This window comes from Orcinus orca, chromosome 21, assembly GCF_937001465.1.
Source record: "Orcinus orca chromosome 21, mOrcOrc1.1, whole genome shotgun sequence".
In the NCBI taxonomy this organism is placed as follows: Eukaryota; Metazoa; Chordata; class Mammalia; order Artiodactyla; family Delphinidae; genus Orcinus; species Orcinus orca.
The window spans coordinates 29,166,439-29,188,380 of record NC_064579.1 but is presented as its reverse complement, the minus strand read 5'-3'; the positions used below and the strand labels follow the sequence as shown (position 1 = coordinate 29,188,380).

Genomic DNA, 21,942 nt, shown 5'->3' with positions numbered 1-21,942 from the left:
CTCCGCTTTATTAAATATTGCACTGAACTAAACCACTTTATCTTGTCAACAATCCATAAGTGGCTGTCTTCTTTGCATTCTCTGAGGTTTCCCCAGGGCATTTTATTAGCACTGTATGACTACAATATCTCCTTTCATCCATTTGATGATACTAATAACAATTTTTACAAGTTCTCTTTTGTTCCAGGACTAACAGTACTTTCTCAGAGGCAATTTGCGTTTGTTTAAGGTGGCTTTCTCCATCGTGCCTGTGGTTGGCCTCACCTGTCTTCTTTTTTCTTGGTTGTGTGTTCCCAGTTAAGGATAAAGATCTGCGTTGTGTTCTAGGTAGGAAGAGTGTGTTTCCTAAGGTATTCTGTTGGAAGACCTGTTTCCTCATAAGCTTTTTCTTTGACAGACAAAACCAAGTGGGAACCTTGACACGGATAGGTCATGCTGATAAGAGATCTTTGTTTTCAAGCACAAATATGGGATGTCTGCCCAGCAGAATGAGAACTCCTCTAAGGTGCCATTAAAGATGCCTTGGGCTTCCCTGGCGGCGCAGTGGTTGAGAGTCCGCCTGCCGATGCAGGGGACACGGGTTCGTGCCGCGGTCCCGGAGGATCCCACATGCCGCGGAGCGGCTGGGCCCGTGAGCCATGGCCGCTGAGCCTGCGCGTCCGGAGCCTGTGCTCCGCAACGGGAGCGGCCACAGCGGTGAGAGGCCCGCGTACTGCAAAAAAAAAAAAAAAAAAGTTTTTTAAAAAAAGATGCCTTGATGTTTGATTTTCTGTGCCAACTGGGCTGGAACACGGTGCCCAGGTATTTGGTTGAACATTAATGGGAGTGCTTCCATGAAGGTGATTTCGGGGTGAGATTAACATTTGTTTTGTGTTCTTTTATGAGATGGTCAGTCAGGTGAGGCCAGAGGAGAGGCTCAGGAAGAAAAAGTTTATTATCCTCACAGGTCCTAGAGGTGGGAGGAGAGCACACTCCACAGGGCCACATGGGGAAACAGTAGTGTGGGCAGGAGACAGAGTCCAGAACCTTTATTAGGGTTTCCATGGGAAAACAAGGCAGGATAGGGAATTAGGTGAGGATCGGCTAGTGTGAATAATTTTGGTGAGCTTTAAGTCACAGGCAACTAGCTCTCTCTAGTTGCCCTGGCATGATGCAGGCAGAAGAATGTCATCTCCTGTAAAGTGGGAGCCACATAGAGGGGGCCTGGCTCCGGACTGCGTAGCTGGCATAGCAAACGCATGCTCCCAGCTGGACCCTTTGCTCTAAGCATCGATTAGCACCAGGAAATCCAGTTTCTTCCCAGCCAGAAAAGGTGTTTTTTTGTTTTGGGTTTTTTGTTTGTTTGTAGCTTTTTTAAAAAGATACCAAACCATCATAATATACAGAAAATAAAATGTATACAACACAGCCTTGAAATCAGGGGACTCTGAGTGCAGCAGACTGCCCTCCGTAATGTGGGTGGGCCTCATCTGATTAGTGGAAGCCCTTGATAGAAGAAAGACGGACCTCCCTCAAGAAGAAAGGAGTTCTTCCAGCAGACTGCCTTTGGACTCAAACTGCAGCTCTTTTCTGTATCTCTAGCCTGTAGGCCCCCCCATTAGATTCTGGGCTCACTAAGTCTCCACAGTCCTATGAGTCAATTCCTTAAAGTAAATCTCCCTCTGTATATACACACACATCCTGTTGGTTCTGCTTCTGCAGAGAACCCTGACTAACACAGATGCCTTTACTCTGAAGGCTAACATGTATGTGAGTAGCTCCAGTTCTCCCCTTATTCATTCTTTTTTATCGGAGAAAGTTCCCCCTTTTGGGGAAACTTGTGACGAAACCTTGAATGGCTGAGACTCGCTAGTGCCCGTGAAAACAAGAACGCGTGGAATGCCATGGCAGGTCTCTCTGCTTGATTGGGTGACGTGCCTTATAGGCCCACGAGCCATGGAAGCCAGGAGGCCACATTGTTCCCAATGTGGAGCTAGACGAATTCACTATCAAACGCTGGTTTGAAGCAAAGCGAGGGTGCGTTTTGCCCTGTGCGTGACGCCGCCTTCCTGGGAAGTACCTCGGTGACTGAGGTAGGGATTGGCAGGATGACTCTGCAGCTCCCGTGCCTGTCTGTGCAGGTAGATAGTGTGCCTTAGCGGTGATTATGCGTTGCATCCTTTCCCAGAGATCTGGGCGGCCATGTCCAGCTTTGCTGACACAACTGCAGTGATGGGAGAGGTCCTCACTAATCAATTTATGTTGGCATTCAAGTAATTCTTGACCGGAGTACCCAGCGTATCGCTCATGATAGGCAAGTGCGGACTCGCTCACTAATGTAAACTAGGCTTCCATCCACCATAGCACGCTAAAAGGCAACAGTAGTTAAGAGAGGAGGGCGTCCTTCAAACGCATTCAGGCAACACCGGTCTCCTCCAGTGGACACTTTTCCCACTCAGAGCTGTCAGCGTGTTTAATGACTGTGAAGGTACGTGATTCAGCAATTCCTTAATGACAGCCACGGTGATAAAGGGTTGGATCTGGGTCTGTATGTACAGCTTACTCAAATCCATACTTGCCCTTCATCTAGACAGTTGCTGTAATAGGAACCATGAAATTGGGCCTTTCAGTCATTCGGGAGTGAGGTGCCTTGTAGGCAGCCCCATGCACCGCACCCCCCAGCTTAACTTCAAAGCCATCTTCCCTCCAGGCTGGTTCAGGCGATATCTTTTGCGTTCCAGTTTCACCAAAGGAGGGTGACACTGGCACACAGGTGTAGGTGAATGCAAAAGCTCCGAGGAGATTTGGGTGGAGGAGAGAAGGCGGAGAGGAGATGGGACATCTCCTTTAAAACTTGCTACCCCCTGAGGAATATAAGTCCTGGGGCCAAATGCTGTTGGGCTGGGAAGGGCTGTAAGAACCCTGCTAGTCATTCTGGTCTGAGCCTGTAGTCTCTGGCAACAGGGCTATTGATGTGATGCCGCCACCTTCCCGAGATGGTCAGTGACCTCTTTGTGGCTGGGGATAAGTGGAATATCGCCTACCATGTCAGTAAACAAAGGATGTCACAGTCATCAGCGATTGCAACCACAGCCAACGGGGGAGCTGCTGAGCCCTGAGGGAACTCAGGAAGGAAAGAATGCCTGCCATCTAGCCGCCATCAGACTGCTGCCACTCCCTACCATGAGCCCTGAGGAAACTCAGGATGGGAACACACAGGATACTGGCCCCAGATAGCTGAGGTGCATATCAAAGGAATGATTTCAGGGAGCCCAGACTCTTGCATCTTCCCATACACAGAAAAGAGCTAAGTTAAATTCCTTAACTTGGGATATCTGGTTTTCTTTAATTAACAATAATCTTTTGACGTTCCTGACTACCTGCCCTTTGTTGCAAAACTTCTGTATAACCTGGCTCCCCCCTCGCTTCCTGGGAGAAGTTCTCTCAGGGTTACCTGAGATGCTGCCTCCCGGGCTTGAAGTCCTAAACTTTCCCGCCAAACAAAACATAACTCTCAACTTTTAGGGTGTGAATATTTTTTTAAGTCAACAGATGATTTCTTAGCCTTTCAGGAGTCGGGGGAGGCCTGGACGCAGTGTAATGAACACTTGCCGTGTTCCTGTTACAGAGAACGCCCGAGTAGCGGTTAGTGTGCACAGCATAATGGCATCTCCTCTGCCTTTCCCTCACAAAAGAGGGGTGTGGTGTCTAAATCCATCACTGGGGGATGGGGGCAAATTTTTTTGGGGGGGGGGCTGTGCCACGTGGCTTGCAGGATCTTAGTTCCTTAACCAGGGATTGAACCTGGGTCCGGGGCAGTGAAAACGAGGAGTCCTAACCACTGGACCGCCAGGGAATTCCCCCAAAGTTTTTCTAATGTTTGATTTTTATTTGTGCTTGCAATTTATCGAAGTGGAATGTGGAATTGCTGTTGCCTGATGAAGGAGAGGACAGAAGCACACGGATCATCAGGAGTTGTAAGAAATTTATTGGAAAAAAGGGAAGGCAGCTCCCTCTTCCCCATCAGTGGGTGTCTACAGGCCTAAAGGTGCAGAAATGATGAAAGGCGGGGCAGTGGTCGTAGAGGATGCTTTTCTAAGTGACATGTAAATAGACCACGTGATTGTGCTGGAGTGAAGAATGGACACCCGGGAGCCCTACTATTAGGCCTACAGAGTGAAATAGGAATAGCTTTATGGTCCCAGCGAAGGTTCCCAAATGCTGAGGTTAACCAACCCACAACCCACTGCCCCCGGCCCAGGGAGGAGAAAGGGCAGCGGTTCTGGCCTCTGCAGATGGGCAGGCAGCTGAGACCGCTGAATCAGGGGTGAACTTCTGCTGGGACAGAGGGAGGCCTGAAGCTGTGTCATCTCGTCATCAGGTGTCCTTAGTCTCACGTGGACCCCCTGCATCCCTCCTGTGTAGATCTGCTGATGAAACAAAGTGGCAGTGAAACAGGTCACAGCCTAGTCAGCATCCCCCAGTCCCATCCTGGACAGGCTTTGTGGCTCAGCCTGTCTGCCCTTCTGACCTTCATACTTTCTGAACTTCTTCTAAAAGGAGACACAAGACTCATATTGGTCTGAAGGACGTACGCCTCGAAAAAACCTTCTTTTATTCAAACAACAGTTACAAGTACTTCACTTGGCTTCTGGGTCCCCTCTGCCCATGCTCCAGCCCAAAGTCAACGGATGCAGCACTTGGCTTTTTTGCCGTAACAGGTGCCTTCAATCTTTTGGAAGAGCGGGCAGGAGGAGAAGTTGCAGGTCCCCCCTTTCTTGACACATATGTAGTGGTCGGACCTCTGGCCGAAACCCGTAAGCAGGTTAACACCTATGAGAAGGGAAAGAGAGCACTTCAGACTCCGGGCTTGCAGCCACAGGGACTTCAGAACACTCGGTGAAAGCAGAACAGACAACCCTTTGCAGAGCACGTCACAGGGGTTTCCCTTCCAAGAGCTTTGCACTCAGTTGATCTGTGAGGCTGCTCATGAAATAAGGCATCTAAAGAGACCCCTCCGTCCGAGGTCTGTGCCAGCTGTGGCCAAACAGTGGGCAGCCAGAGATGAACAGCAGGGTTCTGAGCGGGCTTTCTCCTGCCCAGGGAGCTTTGGTGTACAGGGAATTCACATTAGTCCCCAGATAGGTATTCGACCACTTTGTACAGTTGCCATCCTCTGTTTCAGAAATGCAGAAGCATCTTTCGAATTCCAGGAGCATTCCTGAACTTTCCTTTTACTCCTGTGCTGTTTAGTTACATCATTCCCTCCAGCTTGAATCCCTGCCCACCCCCCACCCCCACCCCCATCACCGTGTCTGCTGCAATCTATGATCCTTTAATGTCAGGTTAAAATTATAGCTACTCTATAAAGCTTTCATCATTTTCCCAGTTGGAATTTATTTTGTCTTCCTCCCCGTCACAGAATCTCATAATTTGAAGACCTCTAGACTCGTCTTCCACCGTATCCAGCAGAAAAAGCTGCCCTCTGATACCCCTGGCAAGCAGCTATCTAGCCATTGTTTTGTGTCTCTCTGTTGCCAGGTGTTATGGCCTGAAACCCCCCCACAATGTTCCCCCCCCCATTCATAGTTGAAGCCCTAAGCCCCCGAGGACCTCAGAATGTGACTGTATTTGGAGATGGGGCCTTCAAAGAGCTGATTGCGGTTAAAGGAGGTATATGGGTGATCACCAATCAATAGTGTCCTTGTAAGAAGAGGAAATTTGGACACACAAAGGGACACGAGTGATGTGTCAGCACAAAGAGGAAAGGCCGTGTGAGGACAGAAGGCGGCCCTCTGTCAGCCGAGGAGGGAGGCGTCAGGAGAAACCAAACCAACACCTTGATCTTGAACTTTTACCGCCCAGAACTACGAGAAACGAGCGTCTGTTGTTTACGCCGCCCACCCTGGAGCAGACACCCTGGGAGACAGGCTTCTAATCTCTGCCTGCCGGACACTTGGTTTTCATACTGATGGAAACTGTCCTCTCAGTAACTTCCAGCTAGTGGCGCTTTTCCTGCTTTATACAGGCAAGTCTAAGCACTCTTTCAGAAGGCTGTCCCATTTTCAGTCATTCTGCTGCCTTAAAAGTCTTCTTTTTCTCATTTTTCTCAGTGTCTAGTTTCCAGACACTTCACAACCCTGTTCATTCTCCTCTGGATGTGTTCAGTTCATGGATAGACTTCCTTAAGTTTGAGGCCTGGAATAAACACAAAATACTTTAGACGTGTCCCGTCTACCGAGAGCAAAAAGAGGCTTCATCTCGTTTTGTTCACTACAGAGCTGTGCTGTGCAATGTGGTGGCCACCAGCTACGTGCGGTCACATATTTTAATTAATCGAAACTACATCACCCACATTGCAAGTGATCGATGGCCACGTGTGGCTAGTGGTTACTGCACTGGAGCATGCAGCGGTAGAATATTTCCATCATCAGAGAACATCTCATTGGACTGTGTTGCCATGGAGATGGAAGGGCATTGAGAGACACGCTGGTCCCACCGTCCGAGGGAAGCATCTTAGGCCAAGGGCACACAGTTGCTCACACAAAACACAGTCTCCTGACCTCCAGCCTGTATTCTTTCTGTACATTGTATTGGTTCCCGCCAAGGCTGTTCAAGATTGTTCCAGGTTTTAAAAGCCTCACCACAATATCGACCTCCAGTAAGATCATAGTCAACTAGACTCTCTAAATCTCCAGTTCCAGCTTTTGTTGCTCTTCATTGGAAGATGTCAGAGCTGGAAAGATACTCAGTCCAACCCCTGCTGCAAGATTGAATCCTTCCTTCAGTACATCCTCCAAGTGATCGTTATTAGGAAGATGGATCAAGCTAGTGAATGTGAAAGCCCTTTGAAATCAGAAGGTCTACACTTTCTTTTTCTTGTTGTTGTTGGTATGTGTGTGTGTGTGTGTGTGTGTGTATTTATACCAACATTTAAATATATGTATATTTAATGTTATATTTACCCTTCCTTTTGTTGGGTAAACAGGAGACCCAAATACAACCAACTGTGGCTTTTTAGAGCCCAGATGGACCTCAGAGCTCAACTACTTCCACCTCTCTGTGCTTCTCTCCCTAGATGAAGACGCTGAGGTCTGGCGATGCCCCCCAGGGCATGCAGTTGGCCACAGGCAGAGCCAGGACCAGAGGTAGATCCCATGACCCCCACCAGTTCTCACTCCACCTCTCTGCTAGTGAATTATGGTGTCACCACGCTCAGCGGGAACTCATTTCTGGCGTTATCTTTGAGGATCTAGTACGTTATCGGACCCCAAAGAAATAGCAACATATTTAATGTCAGGGTACTTTGGTTACATTCCTTGTTCTAGAATGAATTTGTGTGATTTTTAGCAAAGCACTCAAACTTTCTGAGCCCCAGCTTCTCAAATTTAAAATTGAGGAGACTAGATTATGTGATCTCATCTATTTCTAAGATTCTGAAGCTGGTCATCTTTCCTCTGGTGGGGAACTAACACGTTTATGGTTGCATTTAATCCTCCAAGGAATGTATCACTTTTTCCTAACTTACAGACAGGGAAACTGAGGCCCAGGGAGATTCAATGTTCCCATAATCTAATCAGCCAATGATTATATTACCTTAATAGATGCAGAAAGATATTGGGAAAAAAATCAACATTGATTCACGATTAAAAAAAAAAAAGCTCCTAGCAAATAAGAAACTGGAGGAAACTTCCCTAATCTGATAAAGAGTACCTACAGAAGCCTACAACATACAGTACAGTTAATGGTCAAGTATTGAAAACATTCCATGAGATTGGCAATCAGACCAGCATAACTGCTATTGTCATTACCATTCCGCATTGTACTTGAAGTACTGGCCAGGGGGATAAGAGAAAAAAAAAAAAAAGGTACAAGGGTTGGAAAGGAAGAAATAAAATTGTCTCTATTTGCAGACATTATGATTATATGTAGGCAATCCAAAAGGAATGAACAGGCACATTTAGCAAATTTTCTGAGATCAACATACAAAAAAGAAAAAATGAATGTTACTTCTGTATATTAGCAACCAACAGAAAAAAGGAGATAAAATAAAAACACCATATAGAAGAGCATAAAATATGCCTAGTTATAAATCTAAGAAATTATGTGCAATACCTCTATCTATAAAGAATACAGTATTTTTTTGAATTTAAAGAGGCCCTAAATAAGTAGAAATACTATGTTTAAGCATTGGAGGATTCATTATTTTTAAAATGTTAATTTTCCCCAAAGTAAGCTGCAGATTTAACCCAATACCATAAAATCCCAAGAGATTTCTTTCAGTGAAACTTGATGAGCTGATTCTAAAACATATATGGAAATTCCAAGGACCAAGAATAGCCAAGACACTCATAGAAAAGAAGGCGGGAGAATTTGCTTTACTGGATTTTGAGACTAATTACAGAGCCACTGTAATTAGACAGTGTGGTGAGGATACGAGGGCAGACAAATACAGAAGCAGGACAGCAGAAAGAGATACATGCATATGTGCAGAGTTGAAGTAGAACAACAGTGGCTCCACAGAACAGTGGAGAAAAATGGTCTTCTCAATGGGTGGTTCTGGGACAATTGGATATTCATAGTGGAAAAAAAAACCCTTTACTCTTAGCTCGGACCATACGTGCACACTAAAAACCACTGCCAGATGGTTATAAGCCTAAATGTAAAAGGAAAAACAGTAAAAGCCCCCAGAAAACGCCACTGAACACTTTCTTTGTGCCTTTGGGGTAAAAAAAGATTTCTTAAGGTACAAAAACGCTAACCCTAAAGGAAAAGATATGACACGTTTAACCACATTAAAATAATGTGGAAAACCTCTGCTTAAGGAAAGTTTCCATTCAGAGAGTGAAAAATTAAGGCACAAGGTAGGAGAAGATATTTCTAATACTTACAACCAACAAAGAGCTTCTGTGCAGAATATATAAAGAGCTACTACAAATCATTAAGAAAAGACAGATAATCTGATAGAACATATGGGCAGAAGACAAACAGGTACTTCACAAAAGATATCCAAGTGGCCAGTAATTATACACAAAAGTACTCAACTTATTATTTATCAGGGAAATGCACATTAAATTGCCAATGCTATGCCACTCCCCTCACCAGATGGCTAAAATTTTAAAGTGATTGACATTATCAAGCATTGACATAGATATGGAAGAACAGGCACTTTCATTCATTGATTGTAGGAGCGTAAGTTGATATATACGCTTTTGGAGAACAGTTTGGCATTATTCATTAAAATTCAGTAGTATAAGCACATGCTACGACCCAGCAATGCCACCACCTCTTGACACGTAGTCAGTTGAAATGTATGCGCAAACCAAGCTATATTATTCAGCATGAATGTTAACATGGTAAAACTATAAGAAATATGGGAAGTTATGACCATAAAAGTCAAGTGATGATTGCTTTTGGGGGAAGGAGGGATTTGTGACCGAGAAGCCTGGAGGAGAGCCTCTTAGGTGCTGGCCAAGTTCTAGTTCTTGGCTCACACTGTGGTTACAGGAGTGCTTGTTTTATAATAATTCATTAAATTATACATTCGAGTTTTATGTACTTTTCTGGATACATGTTATATTTTACAATTAAAAATTAAAACAATAAGAGTTGCTTTTGAAAAGGTCTTCCGTGTATTCCTAGCACTGTGGGCCTCCTGGGCTATGTGCTGTTTACACCCTCTCCCATCATGCCTTGGTCCGTTTCCGTCCACTCCCCGGGCATGCAAGCTCCTTGGATAACTCACAGCCCCGCTCTTCTCCTCCCCTTTCCAAGAATGATAGTACGTCTCTAGACTTGCGCTCATTCTTATCTTGGTCCTTATTCAGCTGGTCTGAGAAATACAGTCCAACACATCATGTGGCGGCCTCTGGAGCGCCGTGAACCAGAGGAACATGGAAAAGAGGGAGCGCGCTTATAGGTAAGAATGAAGGATGAGGAGGGGTGAAGGGAGCAGGCCTGTTAGGAAAGCAGGCTTGTACCAGCTTCTATGCTTGCAGCGAAAAGAGAGACTCTCAAATACTACACAGTTATTCGGCCAATTATAGCTGGACTCTTAATAATCCCACCCAAGTGCAACTACAACACCAACTGTTTTTTAAGTCAACTGTAATAATAGGTGTTGGCTGAATGAAGGGCTGTTGTGATTAAGTAGCAGGAAATTAACTAGAAAATAAGTACCAGTGGGTCAGTCCCAGAAGAAAATGAGAGGAAGAATGTTCACGGCAGTGAACACAGCAGAGGCTTGACTGTTACAGAGTCATCAGGAAATATATCTGCCTGAGGGGCATGGACAGCTGTCAGTGCTGCGGAGACGGGACACAGCCTGTGCAGGTCAGATGGTGGAGGTTCAAGGAAAAGGGCAGGTGAAAAAGTCTACAGAGAAGAAGATACATTGGAAACATGGGGGGATCTTTGGACTTTATATAAAAAAGCCACGAAAATAAAATTTCTTAAAGAGCCTTTCAGAGAGACAGGATCGGGGAGCTCTGAGATTGGGCGTGTGGTCCTCAGGCCACGGGCAGTGGACCCTGTTCCCCGGCACTCTCCTCTGAAGTTGGATTGACAGTATACAGTTGGAGGTGCAAGTGAAGTTTTGGAACAATGTCAGAAGGGAAAATTGGGGAGCTTTTGACTAAAATATAAATTTCTTGTCCTAAAAGACCACCAGGCTAAAGCGGAGTGAGGTGCCGAAATGACAAGGGTTTTGGAGAAGAAGAGGCCTGAGCTCTACCCCTGCCAGGACCCCTACCCCCTGCCCTGGAGGACTGCACCGCATAAGCAGCAGAAAAGCACAGGCGTGGAGAAAGTCAGGAGCCAGAACAGGGTTGGCGGCACCCATGGATCTGAGATGTGAGAGGAGCAGACACAGACACAGGTCTGAGGATCCATAGGGTGAAATCCGGATTTGCCCGCGCTGGCCGTGGGGTCCCACACCTGTGGTGATGCATACACGGACTGGTCCGTGGGAAGCGACGTGAGACTGGTCGTCTCGGAATGTGGGCCTGGGCCAGTCAGCTGGGCTCTTTCCCCAGTCAGGACAAGGTGGCTGGTTGGCAGTGTGCCAGGGGAAGGGTTGCCCACGAGTGAGTGGGTTCCCTCCCATTGCGGACATTACAATAGAGGTCGCTTGTCCACTTAGGAGACGTGCTGGTGGCTCAGGCGGTCAGTGGAGGCCAGAGAGGGTCGGACTTCACCTCTGTGGATCTTTTCAAGATATCTGGGGAAGAAATCAAATATATACAAGGCACTCCTGCAAAACAAATAACAGAACTCCAAACCAAGTGAAAACTCAGGGCCCCTCTTCCACAGACGGGTCACCCATGACGTCCCTGTTCCTAGAAACACTTGCCGGCCACTGATAACCAGCAGTGCCTCCTATTAAGGTCATGAAAGCTTTAAGTCACTTCCATCTAGATTATCCTTAGGATAAATTGATTTGCTGGTGACATATCCAGAGGTCTCTGGGAGGTGTGGGAAAAGAATATAGGAGCTCGAGTCAGAGCTGGATTCGAGTCCTTGGTATTCACGGGCTGAGTATTTGAAAAGTCAGCCTCTCTGAGATTCCCTGCAAAAACCATCTCTAACGTGGGGATAAGAGTCGTCCCTGCATGACGGATGCAGATGCTAGGGACACTTAGTGAGATGTTTTCGGAGTTGCTCGTGGCACTGTGAAGTACCACAGCCGGTGCCGTGTGGCCGGCGTTTCTGAGGATGACTCTGTTTCCCCCGCATTGCTAATCGGGTGCCTCTGTCGGGTCTGCTTCGTAGGAATCAGGGGCTTGTGTCTGAGGCACCAGGGAGCCTGTTTTTCCGGATGGGATCCGAGGCCGTAGCAGGCACATTCCTGGTGCTGTTGCCAGAGTTCTGCAAGGTGGAAGGAATTCGGGCCAGCAGGTCAGAGTAACACACTCTGCGACAGTCAGGTGTGAGCAGGGCCAGGTGGAGATCCAGGGTCACAGGACGTTGGGCTGGGACTTGTTTTGCCTCATCTGTCTCTTTAAAGGTGAGGAAACAGAGACCCAGACTCCCGGGAATGCACGTGGTATCCGTGTCCGGAGGGAAAGGAAAGAAGAGGACTGAGGATTGGGCCATGACTCTATCAGTGGCATTAATTTTGGTTAACTTGCTGATCACCTGGCAAAAGCGCAGCTGTGGGCCCTGTTTACAGGAAGACCGTCCTCACTGTCCCCCTGTATCTACTGTCCTCTCCTCTGATCAACCTCCACGCGGCAGCAAACCAGTCTCTTTTTTTAAAAAATTAATTTATTTATTTATTTTCGGCTGCATTGGGTCTTCGTTGCTGTGCACGGGCTTTCTCTAGTTGCGGCGAGCGGGGCTACTCTTCATTGCGGTGCGTGGGCTTCTTACTGTGGTGGCTTCTCTTCTTGTGGAGCACGGGCTGTAGGTGCACAGGCTCAGTAGCTGTGGCATGCAGGCTCAGTAGTTGTGGCTTGTGGGCTCTAGAGTGCAGGCTCAGTAGTTGTGGTGCACGGGCTCTAGAGCGCAGGCTCAGTAGCTGTGGCTTGCGGGCTCTAGAGTTCAGGCTCAGTAGTTGTGGCTCACAGGCTCTGGAGCACAGGCTCAGTAGTTGTGGCGCACAGGCTTAGTTGCTCTGTGACATGTGGGATCTTCCCGGACCAGGGCTCAAACCCGTATCCCCTGCATTGGCAGGCGGATTCTTAACCACCAGGGAAGCCCAGCAAACTGGTCTCTTAAAGAAGCCGTTTCTGATTCTGTCACTCGTGGGTTTAAAACCCCCCGGGGCTCACTCGCACCCAGATGCGTTTCCTGCTGCCTCAGCGCTCACTGGATCTGCCCCCGCATCACCATCCTGGCTCCTCTCTGCTCCCTGGCACGCTCTGTGCCTTGAGCGGCCTGCAGTGCTGCAGCTGAGGGCCTGGGAGTCCCTGCTCTGCTACCAGTCATGTGACTTCATTATTGTTATTTACCCAGAAAATGGGAATAATGATTCTTCCTCCCCCACGGGGCCACTGGGAGGACTAAACTAAAAGCGAGAGCTATGGTTTTCTATTTCTCTTCATCTCTAGGCTTTCACACCAGCTATCCTTTCCGTCTGCTTTGTCCTTGACTTCTCTCCTTTCACTGGTTTAGTTAATTCAGGGCTGCAAATCCAGCTGCCCACTGCAGCCAGGCGGGTAACACAAATCTGTGAAGTGGGCTGAGGTGAGGCATTAGGGACCGGTGGGGTCTGCAGTGACATGGGGAGGGAGTCCCGTCTGGAGGCACAGCCGCTGTTTAGTTTAGCAGCTCACTGTTGCCATGTAGGAATGTTGCCACATCTTTTGTGTTTTTAAGACAAGATAACACTTACACACTGCTGTATTTAAACTGGATAACCAACAAGGACCTACTCTGTAGTACAGGGAACTCTGCTCAATATTATGTAACAACCTAAATGGGAAAAGAATTTGAAAAAGAATAGATACATGTATATGTATAACTGAATCACCTTGCTGTACACCTGAAACTAACACAACATTGTTAATCAACTATATTCCAATATAAAATTAAAAGTTTTAAAACTTTTCTAAATTTTAAAAAAGAGAAGATAAAAATCAGATTTTCTTTTCTTTTTTGTTTTTTTTTGGTGGCATATCCTGACTTTTAAATGTTGGGAGGAAATTAAAAGAAATATTTATGTGAAAGTATCATGAACACCAAAATGACTTACAATTTTCCGTCCCTTAGCTTCCTCAAGGCCAGGTCAGCTCTCACTGTCATGTGTTCTCCTAGCGTCCTGCACTTAACAGCATTTCACAACACGGTTGCCATTAGTTAAGTAATTATGTAATCGGTTTTCTCGTCCCGCTCTGTTTCTGGAATGTGTAGAGATGAGACCCAGGGCTGTGTTTCCTGGCGCATCCCCTGTTCCTGGGCAACACCTGCCCACAGCAGCTCTTAACCAAACACTCCTTGAATCAGTGAGGGGACAATGTCAACCTGTCTTGATTTCTCAACACCTCGGCTGGGGTCCCATCCAGCTGATGCAGGGACCTGGGTCGCCTTGTCATTGTGACATCATTCTGCATTCACAGAAAGACCATTTGAATAAGATACAAGTGGGCAACCCGTATTTTTTTTTTTTTTCTGACAGAGATGAAAACTGCTAAAGGGAACGTCAAGTCTTAGGATCTCCTGTAGTGACCACAGAACACTGGTTCCCCCGGGTCACGTGGGCCTCGATTTCCCCACCTGTGAAATGACCAGGTCTAAGGGCTCTTCCAGAAAAGGAGTGAACTGACCTGCGCAGGGGCTCAGCGTTGCTGAGCAGCCCCCGCTCCCTCCCTGCAGTGACCCCGCAACTGTGCGGCCCACGGGCAGGGTGGGTATGGTAGGGGCAGCTGCAGCAGCTGCGACAACCCCTGCACAGCTGTGAGGACGCAATGACCAGAAGCGCAACCGGTGCCTGAGGGTAAAGCAGAGACCTGCGCTGTGGCCCCTGGGGACTCAGGCTGGGGGCATCTGTGTGTTCCAACGCGGAAGACACCTGGGGCTCTTTCCACCCAGATAACAGCATCCAGACAGCACGACATCCCCCAGAAAACACTCGTGTCGAGTTTGCCCTTGCCTGTGGCCCTCTTTTAAGATGCAAACGTCTTGGGACAGTAGAGGCACTGCAGAGGTGGTGCTTGCCGTGCAAGGACCTCGGCCGCTCGCAGCCTCCCAGCATGAGCTGGGAGGTGGAGGGTGGGTGCTAATCTTGCCTTTCTAGAAGACGAGCTGGGGTCAGCAACTGGCCCTGAGGGCCCCGGTCCCCATCCTGGGAATCCATTCACTGATAGTTCTGTCCAGACAGGGCCTGCCTGGCGTCGGAGGACAGCGTCTTAGCTGATCCCGCGTGCACTAAGTGCTGCATGATGTTAGCTGATGATTCAGGAGTGATTAGTAAGTTTATCTGCTCCTGCACATACCCTTGGGGACACTTTCATTTTCTGAACTCTGCATGAGATGCTCATAATCATATTTACATGTCATAGACTGAAAAGAGCTCTTCACGTTAACAGAGTGACTTTCAAACATTTTGAGTGTACCTGAGCTGCAGTAAGAGATTTTGCACGGCTACTCAGTACGAACACACATGCAATGAGATGAGTGTGATCAAACAGAGGAGACGCTGACTGCGTGGCATGCACTGGTATTTTCTATTCTTTTGAGAAAACAAGGTTGCAACTCACTAAATTAATTTCTCCACCTCTCTTATGCATTCCACCTGGAAACCTTAAAACTCTGCATTGGAATACCTCTGAACCCAGTTGTCCGAGGGGAACACTGAGGCACCCCTGGAGCAAATTAGGCACGTCTGCACACTAAAATGATGGCCTGGAGAAAAGCACAAGTGGGTCTTTCAGAGAATTCCAGAGCTCTACCACTTTTAGAGCCACCTGCCCCAGCGCGCTCAACTCGCAGATGCGGAAACTAAAACCCAGAATGTGAGACTCGCTCAAGATCACTTAGTGAGTGAGCGACGGGGCTGGGGTAAAATGTGTCCCGATTCTGCCAGAAGAGTCTCACCTTCTCTTACGTCAGGGGCACTGCTGCCTTGACCCAGGGGAGCTGGGCCTGCCACAGAGCTCCCCTGCTCTGCACTGGGGAATGGCCCACCCTGGAGGATGTGAACCGATTTCTCAAGGAAGGTGGATCTGACTGCCTGCACACAGGTGAGTCAAGGATTCCAGCTGAGCTGGTCTTGTGGGCGGGGCGGGAAGCATCTGCTTGCAGCAGGCCACCTGGGAGAGCCCACCCCGGGACCTGGAGAGAGATGGCGTGGCAGCCTGCACCTCTCGGCTGCCTCGGACCCTGACCTCTCAGGGTGAGGAGACGTTCTGCAGAGGGAATAGGTGATCCCCTTCCCCATAGGATACTTTCAGGATGCCCGAGACAAAGACAGGGCTGGGAGGTGCTGGGAGCTGCCTGGCATGGACCTCACATCCTTGCCAAGTGCAGAGGGAAGGGAGCCTTAAGGGACAGACAGAGAGACGGGAGTCTGGCCCTCCTGCAGCTCGGCTGCCCTCAGGCACCGGGGAGAATCGGCCTGGGGATGCTCCAGGCAGGCGCGCTTGCCCCTAGCGGCCGGGATGGCCCAGACCCTGCAGGCTCGGTAGGCTTCTGCCCACGGCCTTCTGCCCCCAGCAGGCCGCTCAGCCTCGAGGATGCCTTCCTGCTGATCTGTCCTGGGGACACAGAGGCCGCTGTTCTTAGACTCAGCCCCAAGTCCCAGCCCCGGGGTGGGCGCTGCAGCAGGTCCCCAGCTCACCTGTGGCCAGCTGTGAAAAGAGGAGGCCGAGAGTCAGCAGCAGCAGGTAGAGGACCCTCATGGTGGTGGCAGGTGGCCCGGATCCCCGGGGAGGGCAGAGGCTTCTTGGAGGCTGAGCTCTCAGAGGCTTCCAGCGGCTGCAGTGTCACTGTATTTATAGGGCTAGAGGATTGCACAATCGCACATACTGATGAAGGGTGGTGTCGCAATCCTTAGAGTGAAACGCTAAGAAATAACCCTTCACGGCAAGCCCTGAGTCAGCCGGGAGTCACGTGGACACACTTTTCTCTGTCTGGCTGCAGCTGGACCCAGCTCTTGGCCTGCAGGCGTGGAGGCAGTCCTCCGGTTCTGTTTTGAGTCTCAGCTGGGCAGTTCAGCTGCCGTTCCCAGAACAGGAGCTCCTGCTAGAACCCCTGTCGCTGGGATGGCTCAGGGAGCCCCGAGAGGCGGCCCCGGGGAGGCACTGAGACTGGTGGCTGCCCGGCTGCCATCCAGTGTCAGGCCCTTTAGCTGATGAGACCCCAGACTTCACCCTCTTCCCTTATAAAAGCCGAGCCCGTTCTTTTAACCTTTAGGGATGGAATTTTCATCAGGCCCAAGGTTGACTAATACTAGCCTTTTGAGCTTCTGTGTTTTTTAAAATTGAGATATCTCTGAAATCCTTTTTAATCTATGGGCCTCTTTTATCACTGAAATTTATTTTTTTTTTTATCAAGACAGTTTCTTTAGAGCAGTTTTAAGTGCACAGCAAAATTGAGGGGAAGGTACAGAGAGGTCCCATATACCCCCATCCCTGCCCATGCACAGACTCCCCCGCTATCTACAGCCCTCACCAGATGGTATGTGTGTTACAGTAACGAACCTCCGCCGACACGTCATTGTCACCCGAAGTCTGGAGTTGACATTCGGGTTCACTCTTGGTGTTATACATCCTGTGGGTTTGGACAAATGGACAGTGACAGGTAGCCATCATTATAGCGTCCTACAGAATAGCTTCGCTGGCCTAAAAACCCTCCGTGCTGTCCTTCATTTCTCCCGTGTGTGCTCAACTGCTGACAACCACTGATCCTTTTACTGTCTCTACTGTTTTGCCTTTTCCAGAGCGTCATATAGTTGGAACCACACAGTATTTCGCCTTTTCAGATTGGCTTCCTTCACATAAACATATGCATTTACATTTCCTCGAGGTCTTTTCATGGCTCGATAACTCATGTCTTTTACTATTCCATTGTAGATGTAATATAGTTTATTTATCAAGTCACCTACTTAGGCTTCCAAGTTTGGTCAGTTATGAATCCAGCTGCTATAAACATTTGTGTGCAAGTTTTTGTCTGGGCATAAGTTTTCGGTTCCTTTGGATAAATACCAAGGAGTGCGATGGCTAGATCGTATGGTAAGGGTATGTTTAGTTTTGTAAGAAACTGTCTGTCTTTCGAAGTGGCTGCACCATTTTGCATTCTCAGCGGCAGTGACGAGAGTTCCTGTTGTTCGACATCCTCACTGGCATTTTTTTTTTTTTTTTTTCGCGGTACGCGGGCCTCTCACTGTTGTGGCCTCTCCCGTTGCGGAGCACAGGCTCCGGACGCGCAGGCTCAGCGGCCATGGCTCACGCGCCCAGCCGCTCCGCGGCATGTGGAATCTTCCCGGACCGGGGCACGAACCCGCGTCCCCTGCATCGGCAGGTGGACTCTCAACCACTGTGTCACCAGGGAAGCCCCTCACTGGCATTTGGTGTTGTCTGTGGTCTGTACCTTGGCCATTCAAAAACATGTGTAGTGGTATCTCATTGTTCTAATCTGCATTTCCCTGATGACGTATGAAACGGAGCATCTTTTCATATCCAGCCTTTCTTTCTCCCAAGAAATGTGTTTCCAGGAAGCTTCCAACTGTGGCTTCTCCCAGAAGGCGAATCCCTAATGTGGCCCCTTGGAGTCAGGAGGCCCGGGGTCCAGACTGGGCTGAGTCTTCCTGAGCTGCCTGGATTGAAACTTATTCTTTGAACTGTCAAACTGGGATGTTGTGTTAGCTAATCTCTAAGCAGCTCTCAAGTTCTCATCAATTCTAAAGATTTAAAAAATATTTTCTTTATCGTTAATTTTCATTGTAATTCTGTCGGCAACTTTCCTGATGTCTCTGTCAGGGTTCTTATTTGCAGGCACGAGAAGCAGCTCTGGCTGACTGAGCAAGAGAGGAGTTTGTTAAGAGGATGTGGGGTAGGGCTTCCCTGGTGGCGCAGTGGTTGAGAGTCCGCCTGCCGATGCGGGGGATGCAGGTTCGTGGCCCCATCCGGGAAAATCCCACATGCCACAGAGTGGCTGGGCCCGTGAGCCATGGCCGCTGAGCCTGCGCGTCCAGAGCCTGTGCTCCGCAACGGGAGAGGCCACAACAGTGAGAGGCCCGCGTACCACAAAAAAAAAAAAAAAAAGAGGGTATGGGGTAGCTCACAGAATCACTGGGTGCCTGAAGAACCTGGCTTATAAGCTCTGCTTCCAGAAACAGTGTCCAACCTCCTGCAAGGGACTGGTCCGAGGAGGACACTGTGCTGCAGCCACTGCGCGTGAGACAGAGGAGCTTGACTTTGCAGCTGCTGCTGCCGCGAGCAGAGCGCCATCTGTACCACAACGCCACGCACCTTGCGGACACTTCCACTGCACCCCTACCAGTGAGAGACAGAGACGGAGGGAGGGAGGGAGGCTGGGGGGAGAGAAACAGAGAGAGATAGAGAAAGAAAGAAAAGGAAAGAGAAAAAGAGAGATCAAGGCAGAGAGAAATGGAGAAAGTTAGAGGGAACTAAAAAGAGAGAGAAATAACAAGAGATAACAAAGACAGAGGCAGAGAAATAAAATGAGAGAAATAAAGAAATAGAGAAGCACACGTACAGAGACAGAGAGAAGGAAGCGCAGGATCAGGTCTCTTCCCCGCCCTTTTCACCTTGAGCCCCACCTTTGACGCCACTGTACCACCTGCCTGGGTCTGAGTCCCACTTGCCGGGTCTGGTTGGCAGAACCTTGGGCATAGGACCAGGCAGGAGAGCCTGGGAAGGCAAGAATGTGGCATATTCAGCATCTTCGGAGGGTCCTTTCAGCCTCCCGCTAAGCTCCGACAGTGAAGAATTCCCCAAACACTCAAAGGGGTGAAGCCGTCACGTGGACAAAAGAAATGCAAGCGTTCATCACACTCAAACTCATTCATTCTTTCATTCACTGATTCAAGTGTATGTATTCGGTTCCCATTACGTACCAGGCGATCTTTAGGGGCTTGGGGTGCAGTGAGGAACAAGCTTTCTAGTGGTTTCCTGCAAAAGTCTAGTTGGGGAGACAGATGAGGGGACAGACGGTTGCCATGACGCTTGCTAGGTGCTCTGATGGGTGGCATGTGGGGACCACGGGCCAAGGCCAGTATCTGAGGCAGTGTATGTGAGTTGAGGCTTTCAGTGTCATCTGAACAGTTTTGGTTTTCTCCTTAAGCAGTAGGGAGGCCACGGACGACCTGAATCAGAGGAAACACATGAAGCAGTTGCTGGTTTAGAAAGTGTCTCAGGGAAGTGTGGAAGTGGATGGAGAGGGGCAGGATTGGACTCTGCAAGACAAGGGAAGAGCTGGTGCGGGGTCTTAGCTAAGGTCGTGAAGGGGAGATGAAAGGACACGTGGATTCAGGGGACGTTAAGAAGCAAAAGTCCAGCAGACACGGAAGGAGACAGAATGAGCGACCCTTCTGGCTCGGTGATGTCACGGACCGAGGCAGGATAAACAGGAAGAGGAAGTGATTCAGGGAAATGATGGTGAGTTGCAGATACGTTTGCACGGAAAGAGTGCCTCACGTTGGGCTCCCCTAGAAGAGTGTGAACCGAGAATTTGAGTGAACATGGGGACTTGGGAGACGTAAAGGATGAGGTGAGGGGAGAGTCGGTGTGAAGAAGAGGAAGCAGATAGAAGTGTGTTATTAAGGCCACCGTTGACCACAGGAGCTTTGTACCCCCAATGCCTCTTACTCCGTGGTTAAAACTGCTCTTAGCGGGATGCTAATTCCTAGGCGTCGTGACCCCAACATTCAGAAGGATAAGGGGCGAGCTGCCTGGGGCCAAGAGGCAGGGGCTGGCTTTTGGAAGGCAGTGATTTGCGTGGAGTCTGGGGGAACGGGAGCCCCAGAAGGGTCTGCTGCTACGAGATGCGCGGGTATCCGCATGGGGGTCTTGCTGGCATCACACCTATGGGCTTGGCTCTCTGCCGACAGAGTCGGAAGGTACACCTGGCTTCCGAACTTATCAGCTTCTGTGGGTCGCTTGAAGCCCTGGGAGTGAATGAAATCCTTAGGAAAATAAAGTTTTTTTAAAATCCCAGAGAACACTGACTTTCGAGGAAGGAGGGGAGAAAACCATGGACGAGGGGGTAGCAGTCAGGGGAGGGAACATCTTTAGAGTAGGGAGGGGCAACCTCTGTCAGAGGCAGAAAACTTCTCCTGCAAAAAAGCGCCTGCTTCTCTGTTTCCACTCCGGCTCTGGGTTTGTCCTTTACTGCTGACACCGGAGGACTTCATCTCCACTCTTTCACTCTTGGTGCTGTCGTGACATTTGCTTTCGGTATTTTCCGCAGTCCTTCTATGCGGTTAGGACGGCGTGTCTGGGTGGCAGGTCTGCGTGGCCGCGTCCCCGCGTCCAGCAGCGGCCGGAAGCTCCGGCGGCCGGCTCCAAAGTGGATGTGATGAGGGGACGCCGCTCCAGGGAGCCTGAGGTCAGGGGAGGGGCCGCCCGGCGCCGGCCCTCCGCCTAGGCTGCAAAGGAGCCACAAGAAAAGGGAACGTTCCGTGTATTTGAAGGGGATGAGACGTCTCAGCCGCAGAATAAGGCGGAAACCTGGGCCCTTGGCTGTGTATTTGGGGGTGTGCTGGGGGCGGGGCGTGTGGTCGAATGGGGGTGTAGGAGGCTGGATTAAAGGGATTACGGCACAGAGTCTGTGATTGCACGCGAGCCTCTAACCTTTGGTCTCCCTGTTCTCATCAGCATCAGGAAGCTCCAGGCTTCCACGTTCGAGATCACGGTTCCTGGGGAGGCCCGGCCCTCCTCGTTTCCCTCCCTGCTGTTCTCCGTTCAGAACCGGCTGGGCCTGGCCCACACAGGCCGGGACAACCTCTTGGCTCGAGTTGCCCCATTTGTGAAGTAGGGAGATTCAGACAGCGCCCCCCAGGTCGGAGCAGCTGGCGTTTGTGGTGTTTGCACAGATCGCTGGAGGGACTGGCAGCGACCTCGCGTTGCGTTGAGCTCGTGAGAATAAAAACAGGCACATTCTGACGGCTCACGGGAGCCAGGCCAGCCCTCATGCCCTGCATGAATATTCAACCTGGATCACTCCTTATCAGAGTCACACTTGATTGCATTTCAACAATATTTATGACATCACAACAACAACTCCTGAGCACAGCAGGAGTGAAGAACGTGCTTTGCTCTTGGGGGGCTGGTCGCTCCTGTGGGTGAGCCATGCCCTTGTCCCCTGCCACCTCCTCTGAGAAGCCCTCCCTGACCTCCTCCCCTTGTCCTAGAAGCGCCTGGTACTTCCGAGCTGCCCCATCGCACCTTCCTTCCCTGTCACAGTGACTGTCATGTCCTCTGCATGCTTGCTGTGAGGTTTGAGGGAGGGGCTGAGTGGGGATCCCCATCATCTCCACCCCCCAGGCTCTGGTGTCCGGCATAG

General features: G+C 49.5%; 1 protein-coding gene across 3 annotated transcripts; it reads right to left on the bottom strand.

Annotated features, from left to right (window-relative positions):
* Positions 1–3,947: 3,947 nt before the first annotated feature.
* DEFB1 (defensin beta 1) lies at positions 3,948–16,412 on the bottom strand. Of its 3 annotated transcripts, none has more exons than XM_033407800.2 (4): positions 16,256–16,404; positions 10,915–11,197; positions 4,511–4,812; positions 3,948–4,409 (listed from the first exon to the last, which is right to left on the bottom strand). In XM_033407800.2, exons 2-3 carry the CDS (start codon positions 11,090–11,092, stop codon positions 4,664–4,666), a joined length of 327 nt encoding a protein of 108 aa, XP_033263691.1. In that variant the 5' UTR covers positions 11,093–11,197; positions 16,256–16,404; the 3' UTR covers positions 3,948–4,409; positions 4,511–4,663. The 3 variants fall into 3 exon arrangements, with proteins under 3 accessions (XP_033263691.1, XP_033263690.1, XP_033263692.1); XM_033407799.2 differs by having other exon boundaries at positions 3,948–4,406; XM_033407801.2 differs by lacking the exon at positions 10,915–11,197 and having other exon boundaries at positions 3,948–4,406; positions 16,256–16,412.
* Positions 16,413–21,942: the final 5,530 nt, after the last annotated feature.

Excerpts from the sequence above, each read along its gene's own strand:
- DEFB1 (XM_033407800.2), bottom strand. The coding sequence starts at position 11,092 with ATGTCCGCAATGGGAGGGAACCCACTCACTCGTGGGCAACCCTTCCCC. Across the intron at positions 4,813-10,914 it reads CCGTGTATGCATCACCACAG|GTGTTAACCTGCTTACGGGT; the intron begins GTGTGGGACCCC and ends CCCTTCTCATAG.